At 46.0% G+C, this 12,670-nt stretch overlaps 1 protein-coding gene across 1 annotated transcript in view; it reads left to right on the top strand.

Annotated features, from left to right (window-relative positions):
* Positions 1 to 12,670, top strand: part of CDH4 (cadherin 4) — a 419,012-nt gene that overhangs the window by 403,341 nt on the left and 3,001 nt on the right. Inside the window, exons 11-14 of the mRNA XM_053958581.1 lie at positions 1,538 to 1,680; positions 5,591 to 5,824; positions 6,860 to 7,093; positions 11,227 to 11,366. Coding sequence (XP_053814556.1) covers positions 1,538 to 1,680; positions 5,591 to 5,824; positions 6,860 to 7,093; positions 11,227 to 11,366 — 751 coding nt within the window. The remainder of the gene's footprint in view (positions 1 to 1,537; positions 1,681 to 5,590; positions 5,825 to 6,859; positions 7,094 to 11,226; positions 11,367 to 12,670) is intronic.

Below are 12,670 nucleotides of genomic sequence, written 5' to 3'. Positions count from 1 at the left end.
TTGCACAGGGCATGTGTAGGGTCTGCTAAGGCTTCCTGTGAGTATGAACAGCCAGTTACTTGAGTTGTTTCTTTCTAGGGCTTCCAGGACATGTATTTTGTGCATCCACCAGCACCTCATTTCCAAACCCCAGTACAATCTCTCTCCCTTTGCATCAGGACAGTCAATGCCCAGGCTTTGCAAGAAGCAGTGGCGTGGTTTTGGGGTCCTGTCTTTGTGAGATGTAAAAAAGATATTTTATATTTTACTTCCCAGTTGGCATTGGTGAGTTAGGAAAAAAGATACCCAAAGGGCTAAACCTACAGATCCATGATAAGCACTTTGCAGAGCTGATCCAGCTGCTAGAGCCTTGCATACAAATTTCAGTCTCTAAATAGTCTTTGATGAAATAGAGTTTTTACAAATAGAAGATGAGGAAGCAGGAGCATCTCCAGTAATGCACAGCTTGGCATGGGCAGTGTCACACCTCAGGTTATCCTCATTAGCCACAGACACATTCACAAAGCCAGCTTTGAAACTGGATTCCTGGTCATTTAGCAGAGAAAGGGCAGGAGCCTCACAGCAGTGATACTGAAATGAAAACATCCCAAAGAGTCTAGCTCCATGAAATGTAATTCTTTCCTTTGGCAGGAGTTTGTGCAGCTGTGTGTTGCTTTTCTCTTCACATGGATTGACTCAGCTCAAGTTTCCCTTTGAGTTTCTGCTTCAAACAGCCCAGTTCTGGAAAGGGATATTCACCAGAAGCCAGTAATGCTCTCACCTGCATATCTAATGACAAATTATATAAAACTATCAGCAGGTCTGATAGTCCATTAAATAAGCTCAGCTTCTCTTTGCTTATTTCAGTAATTTATAGTCTGGCCATTTATTAGCTTCCAGTTGGATAGTTATGGTCCATCTCACTTCAAACAGTACAAAATTGGGAGGCAGAAAACAAGCGAGTAAGAAGGATGAACTGAACACACTGATCTGGAGAACAAGGGAAAAGTGTGCCCAAAAAAAAACCCCGTGTTCTCAGCTGGTTTCATGGGACATGAATAGACAACAGCTGTGAATTGACTGAGTAGCTGGGAGGTGACTCTGATGGTGTGGTATTCCCAAACTTTTGTTTATTAGTGGTGGGCAGAAAACAGGAATATCTTTGACTTTAAAAACCTGTTTCAGAAGGGCAAGGTCAGGAGCAGGAAAAAAGCAGGAATCCATCCTCTAATCCAGGTATATGAATGCAGTGGTCGTTGCAGACCCTGTTTCTGCTCAGCTGCAGAAACCTCAGGAAATGTCCTCTGCTAGCAGCAGGAAACCGGCATGTAAGTGGCACTTAGTGGAAAGCAGAACCTTTAAAACGAAAGTAATTGAAAAATTGAATAATTGTAAAGGTCAAAAACCGGATACTCAATTAGCATTGTGTTTGTCAACAAAACCAGTTATCCAAAGGTCCTTTGAATCACAGGTCAGGAGTCCAGAAAAACGTATTTCAAGCAATATTAAGGATATGTCAGTGAAAAGACTGCCATGTATTTATTTCCTTTCTCTGTAGATACTCTAAGCTGTCAGATCCTGCAAACTGGCTGAACATTAATGCCACAAATGGTCAGATCACTACTGCTGCTGTCCTTGATCGAGAGTCAGACTACATTAAGAATAATGTCTACGAGGCCACATTCCTGGCGGCTGACAACGGTGAGCCCAGGCTTCACATTGTTCATGCTTCAATAAGGCTCTAATGTGATGCATTAAGAGAAATGATGCCCTGACAGAGTTGTCAGTATAAGTTATCTTTTTCCAAGGTTTTTATGGTCAAAAATGTGAAAGTGGGACGGGAAATTGCTGGAGTAAATTAAATGTGCACAGTATATGGAGAGTGTTATTAAGGGAAAGGGAGGACAAATGGAAAATTGATTTGGGGAGTTCAGTGTAGCGGTGTAGCCTGAACTTAAAAAAGTGTCAAAGGGATGTGCTCTCCAGGGGCTGCCGAGCACACAGGTCCTGGTAATCCTCCCAAAGGCACTGATCAGAGCATTCAGCAAGCCTTCCATCAGGAAACCAGAAATAATTTTATGGGATGGCAGGAGGGTGTTAAAAATAAGCCCATCTGTTGAACCGTGGGGACTTTCATAAAAGGTGTGTCTGTCACTGGAGCTGGGCTCTTTCTGGCCACCGCCTTCCTGAAATGCACAGCCATCATCAGATCATCTGGGTGTTGCTGTGCTTTTTACCAAAGCCACTCAGGCCAGTCAGATCTCCTGGAGAAGTTCTGTTTGCTCTTCTCTTAGAAGATCACTCGGTGGTTTTGGTCCAGTCAGCGCTGAGAACTTCTGCGCTGGCCTTGCTCAAGGGCAAGCGGCCCAGCGCCACTGGCTGCTTTTCTCTTCCTAATCCTGGTTAGGAGGAACTGATGAGTTTTGATAACCACACCCAAATGTGGCCATGCTGGTATTTCATTCCTCAGTTCCTCCATCTGGAAAAGGTTCAGGAGTTTCCCAGGACAAGGAGAAGGCCTTCCTCCCCCTCACCCGCCCTCATTTCCCGCTGCAGGGTGCTGAGCACTCAAACCAGAGCCCTGCTTCAGCAGCATAGCTCAGTCTAGGCTTGGCTGTGAGCACCTAAATATATTGCTCATACTCTGCAGGTGCTCTCAGGGCAGTGTTTGTGTGATCCCTCGGGCTGGAGGTGCCATGGTCATTATGAGCAGATTGGGTGGTGGTTCCAGGGCTAATGAAAGCTTCCTCCCTCTGCGGTTCCATGCATCACTTCAGTCATTGCATCCCAGGTCACAGGGGTGAGGGAAACTCATGGAAGAGTTTCAGTGCTGAGGAGCTGTACCAAGAAGTGCATTTTGCCCCTTCTTTGCACCATGAATGGTAGGACTCACGCCACAGCCCCATCCTGAGCTTCCTCTGCATGAAGGCAACCAGGACAGGGAAATTCAAAATATTCTCAAATGGGTCTAGTGGTGTTCGTCTGGAAAACCACAGGGCAAAACAGGTCAAATGAGTAGTCCAAGGCTGTTCCCAGATGCAGTGGTAGAGTTTGAACCTATCAACCTAATCCTCACCATGTGACCTTGCAAATTCAGGCACTTGGTGCAACGTGATGTGGAGTTAACTCCTTTTCCTGGCTGTGGTGCTGATGCAGCAGTGCATCAGCGCCTCCACATCCATCATTCAGCAGCTCAGAAAGTGAGGGCCTAGATAAATCTCTTTATTCTGAAAAATTAATCTATCACTGGTATATTGCAGCCATTAAAATGCACATAAAGCAACACCTTATTTAAAATTCTGTCTAGGGTGCTTAGAATAACAGCTAAAGTTTCATCTAGGCTAATAGACTCTTACCACATTGCTCCCAAGTTCCAGGTTCTCCAGCATCAAAGAAAAGCTTTGGGTCAAGGGTTTTGCTGGGGATTTTTCTCTCTTTCTTGAAGAAGCAGCAGCATCTTCTTTCCTTGAAGTTCTTTTTGCTGTCCTCAGTACATGATAAAAAAGAAGTTTAGCCAGTACTCCTTGGACGTGCTCTCTTTCTCTCCCTGGGCTCCGGTGTAGAGATCCTGTCTTTAAGAAAAGTCTTGGCTGCAATGTAAAGAGGGCAAAAAGGGAGTCCTAATCAACAGCATGGTTTTGACCTGGTTTCTGAGGAGAGAGTCCCTTGGATCACACTTGTGTCTACACAAGAGTGGAGCCTGTCAGTGTTTGAACCCTTCAGCCAATTTCAGCCAATCTCCCAGGGAAGCTGAGAGCTTAAATGTGTCATATTCCAGCAGGTTTCATGAAACAAAGAGTTGAGCTTGAAAACCTGGGCTTATACCTTGCTATGGGAATGCAGACACTGGCCTTGTGAAAAAGGCAGTGATGGAGAATTCAACAGTTAAATGTAGATGCAGAAGTTGTATTGTCTTCTTCCTTTTGTTATTAATATATCAGTCTTAATTTCAGGGATCAAACCAGTTTCTCCACTGGAATCAGTGGTGCTATTTTAGTTCTCATCTCTGAGGATGAAGTCCAAGGATCCTTCATTGCACATCAGTACCTGCTCTATGTCCTTGCTCTCCCCATATAAGACAGCTGAAATAACGTGAAATTTGTAGGACTTGGCCATTTAAAGAATTGTTTACTTTTCATTTCTCCTAAAACTGCCCTAGAACTGCACTCAGGACACAAAGAAACAAGAATACCAGGACTCGGATCCCAACAATACTCAATGGCCCAACAAAAGTGCATTTGTAGGTGCAGCAATTGCAGGTTATTTCAGCCACGTGCCAGTTAGTGCCTCTCAGGGCTGAGGGTTTGTGTTCAGTCTGTCTCAGAGGTTACAGTGCTTTTATCCCAGAAGATACTCTGGGTAATGTGAAAGCAGTAAAATCACTTTGCTTGGTCCCAAAAGTCAGTTTTCATGTCCAGCCCTGGTATCCTGGTGGGCTGTCTGCCTCTCCAGCAGCTTTCAAAGCTGATCAAAAGACATTGTTTTAGAGGGAGACCTACTCCATGCTTACAAGATGAAAGGATGAGAGTCCATGATTGAAGAGCTTATGTGGGAACCATGAAAAAAGGATTTCCAGGGCTCCTTCAGAATCTTTGAGGCTCCCTTGAGACATGGAGAAAGGAATGTAGGAAGGAAGGTCTGTGGAAGCAGAAGCCTGATGTGGAAGTGTTTTGTATGGCTTTGTATCTAGCACTGGGAGGAAGGGCCAGTGCTCTTCCTAAATACAAACTTTAAAAAGAATTGCTGAAGCCATGCTGCCGAATGAGAGAGGCAGGCAGAGGGCAAGCCAAGACAGAGCTAAATGTGTGGGGAGAGAAATGAAAAACACTGTGCCATTTCTGGGAAGGCTCTTCTCTCCTGCCAGGGCAGATACTACTTTGTGTGAGTAGTCATTAGTCTGACAAATGTGGCTCTCCTTCAAGAAGGGGTGGAGGACCAGGACTGCTGTGCTGTGACATCCCTGCTGGTTGGGACAGACGTGGAGGGGATGGGGAATTGTGTATTGGGACATAAAACTATTGCTGGTGGCATCACCCAGCAGGTCTAGTGATGGCTCATACTGTGGGCTTCAAGCAGGGATCTCTCACCACTAAAGCTAGGGCTGGATGTGGGATGTGCTGGGGAGTTGGGCTTTCTTTGAAGCAGATCTGCAAAGCTGAAAACTGGCCAGCAAGTGCTACAGTAAATGCTGACCAATGGGTTACACTGTGTAGGTTTTTCTCCCCTCCAAGCCCTGTTCTTCCTCTTGTCAGCTCTCTTTCTAATGGTTTTTCTTCTTCAAAACAGCCATTACCAAGATTTGCAGGAGCAGCTTGGCATCACCTGCTTGCAGTTTTAGTTTGACTAGGGGCATTGCTGCAGGCTACAGATCTGCAGAACTTAACCTCCTGTTCTGCAGGAGTAAAAAACAGCAACATTAGGAGGCTTGGGGAAGTTTTATACCGCGTAAAGCAAGGGACCATGAAAGTGCAGTATGTCCCTAATAAGGTCCAGGGAGGGAAGGTGAAAATCCTGGTTTATTGGAACTGTAAGGCAGAGGGGGGCTGGTCCGTGGTGTTGCCAATCCCGCTGCTTCCCAGGTGGTGCTCACAGGTCCCTGTGTCCCGTGCAGGAATTCCCCCTGCCAGCGGCACCGGCACTCTGCAGATCTACCTGATCGACATCAACGACAACGCCCCGGAGCTGCTGCCAAAGGAGGCGCAGATCTGTGAGAAGCCAAACCTCAATGTCATCAACATCACGGCCGCGGACGCTGACATCGATCCAAACGTGGGGCCCTTCGTCTTCGAGCTGCCAAGTGTGCCATCTGCAGTGAGGAAGAACTGGACCATCACACGGCTCAATGGTAAATGGGGCAGGCAATCCTGAGCACATTTGGGCTCTGGTTCACTAATGAGCCGCACGTATGGCTTCCAACTTCAAAACTTTCCCACTTTTTTAATCCGATTTTTATTTTTTAAAGCACATTACGGCTGACATTATAGACAAGATAGTTAATCAGAAGTGATTTGTATCAGACCTGCAGCATAACTCTTAGGAGCCTTGGCACTTGGCTTTTTTTAATGCAGTTCATAATTATGAACAGTTATCAGTAGTGAACAGAGTATAAATCATCCATAATGGCCAAGAGGAAAAAAGCTATTATCAGTCTTCCTTATGTTCCTCCAGTGTAATTGTCATAAGCCACAATCAGGATCAATGTTCATTTCTCTGACCATAATTGCATAAAGGCGGCCTTTTAATTTACCATGGAACCAGGAGGGCTAGGTAAGTGTGAAGATTACCAGTATGTGAAGGATTTTTATATTGCAGTGTGCAACCACAAATGGCCCTAATTGCTCTTCTTATTGGCAGTTTCAGCAGAGGATGGAAAATAGCGTGGAGTTGTGGGCTGGTTTTGGCTTCAATGCTGGTCCCTCTTGCTGAGGTCTGGCAGAGACCAGGGGCAACAGCTCGTGCCCTCAGTCACAACGGGATTACCTGGCTGTGCCTGTCATCAATGAGTCCCCAAAATCCTCAGGGGGAAGGGTAGCTGAGTACAGAACCTGCACAAGTGGCCAGGGGCAGCCCAGCCTCAGGAAGCATTATCCATGTGTTCCTATTTGTGTTTGATGCCGTTTTGAACACGTGCACGTGGATTTGCAAATGGCATGCAGGTAGTTGAGTGCAGCAGTGAGAGCACACAGTACTTCACAAAGCACAGGCTGCTTGTTGGCCAGACTGTTGGGGCAGAGGTCTGAAGCTGTCCTGCCCAGATGTGTTGTTGCTAACTTCTTCTGCAGGGCTCAGAAGAGGGCTCTAGCAGAGAAGCCTGCACAAGTGTGGCTGCAAGGCTCTACCAATGTCTGTCATCTGTCTGTCTGTCTGTCTTGGTCTCCAGGGGACTATGCCCAGCTCAGTTTGCGGATCATGTACCTGGAAGCAGGCGTGTACGATGTGCCCATCATCGTGACAGACTCAGGAAACCCCCCCTTGTACAACACCTCTGTCATCAAAGTGAAGGTGTGCCCGTGTGACGAGAACGGCGACTGCACCACCATCGGGGCCGTGGCTGCTGCAGGGCTGGGCACAGGGGCCATCATTGCCATCCTGATCTGCATCATCATCTTACTGAGTGAGTACCACAGGGCCTGGCCTAAAACTACAGACTGCCTTGGGTTGGAAGGGACCTTAAATGTCATCTTGTTTCAACCCTCCTGTCACAGGCAGGGACACCTTCCACTATCCCAGGTTGCTGCTCCAAGCCCCATCCAACCTGGCCGTGGGCACTTCCAGGGATGGGACAGCCACAGCTTCTCTGGGCACCCTGTGCCACACCCTCACAGTAAAGAATTTCTTCCCAAAATCTGCTCTAAATCTACCCTCCTTCTTGTTTCTCTGTTGTTCTTTCCTATAGCTTGTATTTTTCAAGGTCCGTGCAGAGAGCAGGTCCCTGAGCTTGGGCTGTGGAGGTGGTTCACACATCTGCATTCAAACCTCCTTTCCTGCAGCATCAGCAAAATGAGCTCTGCCTGTGTCAGACCTGTCTTTCTAAGACTTGCAGTAGCTTTGCAAACATTATTACACCTGACAACAACTTGTAAGTAGTGAGTGTGATAGGATCGTCCACATTTTGCAGGAAGAGGTTGAAGGCCTCTTCCAAATTTCTCTGTCAGATTCTCCTCCAGCTCTCATGTCAGGCTGGCTGTGGATATACTGGTTCCCAGTACCAGATACACTGGTTAAGAGAGTCTGGCTACTCCCTTGCAGAGCCAGTGCATAACTGTGTTTTTCTGGTTGTTCCAAGGAAAAGAAGAATGGTAGTTATTCCCATTGCTTTTAAAATTACCTCAGACTGGGGGGGGTGGGATTATGTGTGTTTTTAGAGGAAGGATTCCCAGTTTCTCAGAAGTTATGGAGGATTGGGGATACATCACAGAGAAGGACTGGCCATCCCTTTCCTCAAGGCAAAACTATCCCTTTTGCCCAGGAGTGCTGTCAGTCCCGAGCTTCCATGAGCATTACCAATAACCATGTGTGTGCCCACTTAAAAAGTAAAAATTATATCATTATAACTTCAAGCAGGAGTTGGCACAGTAGGAATGGATAAAAACAAGCGCTGAAATGAACAATGAGGAAAATATTAATCAAGAAACACAGGATGAATCCATGGGACTCTCATTAAAGCTAATGGGAGTTATGGTGCTAAATCACATTTAATATTTACCCCCAGTGCGTTTTAACAGAGAGCAGACAGAGTGACATATGCTCCAAATGTCACCTAATGGGGACATGACATGGTGCAGTAGGAGAATGGGTCACCCCTGGACATCCCTCCACATCCTGGGCTGGTGCTGGGAATGTATTGGTGTGTAATTGATCTGCTGGATGGAGAGTGAGGAAGGAACTGGGTGTTTGTGCACACCCTGCTCCTGTGCCAGCCCAGCTGAGCTGATGGAGCATCCCTGTGCCCAGCCACGGTGCCCAGTTCCTGCCCCACATTCCCAGTTTTGGCTGCTCCCTTCAGCCACTGTGGTTGTTCGGGGCACCGCGGTCGCATGCCCCGATGAAGATGAAGGCGTTCATCAGCCTCACCTCCTTTTGCTGTGCAGGTTTGCTGCTCCCTCTGGGCTCAAAGTTTGCACTGGAGCCACAGAGGTGATTAAACACAGGTCTTCTTTTTGCTGCTCTTGTATAAATCCAGTGCTAAAATACAATTTAAAACAGTTGAAAATCCTATTGACTGAAATTAACTTCAGCTGAAGGACATTTGATTTAAGAGATTCCTCTTTCCATTTTCAGATACATTATCCCATTTTAAATTACGGGTTTTATTACAAAAGCTTATTTTTACATTCATTGTAATTCTAATTGACTTTTTTTTTATCTTGGAGAGCTGCAAAGCACTGTATCAGTGATGAAAAATGTAATTTGCAATGAGCGGTTTTACAGTTACATCCTTCCAGTGTTTTGCCTCCTTTCTATCTGTTTCATATCATGACCTCTAAACAATAGCCTAGAAAAAGGCAGAAGAGGGATTTTCTTGTGCTATCTGTCCATTTTAGAGTCAGCAGGTCAAAGTTGGATGACTTTAAAAGGAAGAACAAACAGGGGACAGATCCAAGATTGCTCCTGTGAAGGAAGTTTATGCCTTTACCTTTGCTCAAAGGGGTTTTTTCCTTCTTCTTGCTACCTGATGTATTAGCTGCACAAATAACACATTTAGAAGAGCAATGCAGTAAAAAATTGTGAAAGGTGAAGACAATAGATTTCAAGGAAAACCACATGCAGAGCGAAAATGGTTCTAACAGCAGTAATAGCACTTCCCATTCTGCAGAGTGAATAAAAGGAAGGAGAGTGCACTACATCCACCATTGACACTTTGAAGGTGGTTTTCTTTCCAAGGTAGCTGTAAAGGCATTAATGGCACCTTTTTTTCCATAAGTGCATGAAAAAGCATCATTTGAAAAAAAAAGGGAAATAAAAAGATAAACCCCAGTAACCATTATAATATTGTCTTTGTGGACCAGTCAGGTATCTTGTTGTGAGAGACTTGAAAAGGAACAATGAAAAAAGGACTTTAATAGTCTGCTAAATAGCTGAGGTTTTATATTACAGAGGAGAGTTACGTTTTCTTTCCTTTTCTTTTTTTCTTTCTTGAATAGATCTGGGATAAGCATTAAAGAAATGCTGAACTATCTGAAAACAATTCTGTTAGCTGGCAGGCAGGGATGTGCCAGTTGGCACACAATGGCAGTAATTAGCTGTCTGGTCCTCTTCACTCACTTCACTGAATTCCTGTTGGGTATAAACACTTCGGTGCTGGGAGGAAGAATTTGGATCCTCCTAACCACCTCCTCCTGCAAGTTGGACAGCCCATCCATGTCCCCGGGGTCTGGTCTCAGCTAAAAACCCCAAACTTTGGGATCTCACACCGTGCCTGAGTTTGCTTATGTTGGCTGCGTTGGTTTGGCACAGTTGAGGGTTGACCCAGGTGAAATGAACCTGGGACACTTGTTCCCACCTCCACTGCCCATCCATTGCTCCCTTCTGCAAATTGCCACCGCTGCAGCTCAGTGTGGGGCTTGCATGGAGAATGGAGGGGAGAGCAGGCAATGGGAGGTGTGACTGCAGCAGCTGCCCACACTGAACTTCCATTCTTCAGGGCATTATTTGCAGCTACTGAGTATGAGAATGAAAACGAGTGCATTAACACGTTCTTGAAGAAGACAAGATCTGGCTGCCTTATGTCAGTGGAGACTTGAGTTCCCAGATAATCTTGCATGCAGTAATTCACAGGGAGTGCACAGCCCCTGGGACACCGGTGTCCCTTGGAAGGGTGAGGTTGTGGAGCAGTGAGCCAGTGTTCCCTGTGGGTAAAGTTGTTTAAGAAGGGAAAAATTTCTCATGATTCAAGAATTGCTCATCTCTTCCTGTTACTGTGCTCAGAGAGACTAGCCAAGCCTGGCATGCAAATGCTGATGCCTGAGGAGCTTGGCTGTGTGCTACCAGATTTGTTCTCCCTCGTTCTGCAAAGCTAGCCCTGCTCTCTGAAAGGATTTCAGATGATCTGAGATTTGCTTTCCAAGTCGATGGCCAAATGCATGTGCTAATGTCCTGGCTAATCTGATCTCAGAAGTCTAAAGAGCCTCCCTCATGGACCAAAGAAGAATATGAGGGAGGCCAAATTGGATTACAGGACTCAGTGTTGTGCATCCTCCCCAGATCAGTCTTGCCTGGCCAACTGCAGAAACAGCAGAGACTGTCACAGTCAGGGCTCATGACCTGAACGAGCTGAACCTGTGCCACACTGCTGGAACAGCCCCTTGTGCACAAAGGCTGGGTATCTGCACCTGCTTCCTTCTCTGCAGCTCTCTTCCCCTCATCTTTACGTCCCTGAATAAAAGGGTGGAAATCTAATCCTGAAAACTCAGCATTCAGATCAAATATTTTCAGAGAGCTGCACTTTTCACACTTTCTGGTTTCTTCTGCTTTGATTGTGTGTTTTACTCCTGATTAATATCAGCTCAATCAGCATCAGTGATGGATCTTAAAGAAATGTTTGTAGTGGGAATCTGTCACAGTATTTACAGCTCTCACTGATCTCTCCTTTAAAAATTAGACCATGCAATAGGTTAACATTTTATTCCTCCTGCCAGCAACCAGTGAGGTTCTGTGCAGTGGGTGAGGGTAGGTGATGTGTTAGGACACCCTCAGCCTGGCCTGCTGCAGGAGGTCCCAGCTCACCCAGCTTCCTCCCCATTGCAGCCATGGTTCTGCTCTTCGTGGTGTGGATGAAGCGCCGGGAGAAGGAGCGCCACACCAAGCAGCTCCTCATCGACCCCGAGGACGACGTCAGGGACAACATCCTCAAGTACGATGAAGAGGGAGGTGGAGAGGAGGATCAGGTGAGAAGAGCCCCCGAGCTGTGGCCAAGGAGCAGCTGTGCAATCTGTACTCCCAAAAAAAGCAGAAACCACATTATTTTTAGTAAAATACGTGCAAAGGGTTGCGTTCCTTTATTTATGACCAGGCAGCTTTATTGGCTTCCCTGGTGTGGTGGAGGGACTGCAGGTCCAGGACATTCAGGATATTGCTGGGACACCCTCCTGTGTAAGCAGGATGAAGCCAGGAGGCCAGTGCCGCAGGGATTTTTCTACCCCCTAGACATGTTCCTGGGGAAAGAGTATAAATCACTCCATTGACACTCATGTTCAAACCATATTTCTATTACTTAAATCATTAAAATTGTATATTTTACCAGAGATCTTCATAAAACCAGCCAGTAGCTACTGCCCTGCCCAGCGCTGTGGCTGCAGTCTCTTGCCTTGGCTTGCTTGATCTTCTGTGGGCTTTCCTTAATCATCTCTAATGTGCCTTTAATTTCTTTTAATTTCTGAACATGGTTTGTGAGAAATATTATCTCTAAAGAGATTTGGGGATTTTGTCTTTCACCACATGCGGTGGCAAAGCTGTGCTGGGTGACAGAGCCCTGAGCCTGAACACATCAGCTTTCCTGCAGTGGCTCTTCCTACAGACACCAGTGCTGATATTGCATGAAAGCTTCCCTGGCCTGCACTCCTGGGATGTGCTTTTCCACTGCTGTGTGTCCAATTCCTCAGCTAAAAATAGCAAAGTTTTGTCACTCATGTTGAAGTCACCGGTTTTTTACTCCTACCAAACATGAGTAAAGAGCCCAGGACACTCTCAAATATGATGTTCATGCAGATTATGTGACTGTACATTGTGTAATGGCTTTATTTTTGCTCGTTGAATTGGACTGCCTGGTTCCAGGTCAGTGCTTAGGGATCCCCCAAAACCACTCCAGCACATCCTGCCGTGGAGGTCCCGGTGGCGAGCAGGTGAGCCCGGTGAGAGCTGCCATGGAAAACTCTGAGGCAGGAGTTTACCCAAACCTTGAAAAGTTCTTGCTCCACAGAAGAATCCTTGCAATTAACATTGCTTTTTTTTCCTGTCGCTGTCAAGTTATTTATAAATATTGCTCCTGGAGATTCAATCATCCCCATTTGAGCACAAGGATAGTTTTCCTGGTAGAACAAAGCACTGTTCTAAGCATTCCAAGTAGCTGAAGTATCTGGTTTCAGGCAACTACACAGTAGGCTTAAATATTTTAGGAAGGATTCGTTAAAAATAACAGCAAAGGATAAGCAGCAAAACACCATTACCTACATGAATACATTTTTAATGAAAT

Source organism: Vidua chalybeata, chromosome 17 (assembly GCF_026979565.1).
Source record: "Vidua chalybeata isolate OUT-0048 chromosome 17, bVidCha1 merged haplotype, whole genome shotgun sequence".
In the NCBI taxonomy this organism is placed as follows: domain Eukaryota; kingdom Metazoa; phylum Chordata; class Aves; order Passeriformes; family Viduidae; genus Vidua; species Vidua chalybeata.
Note: the sequence above shows the minus strand (reverse complement) of the source record. Positions and strands in the feature narration are given on the sequence as shown.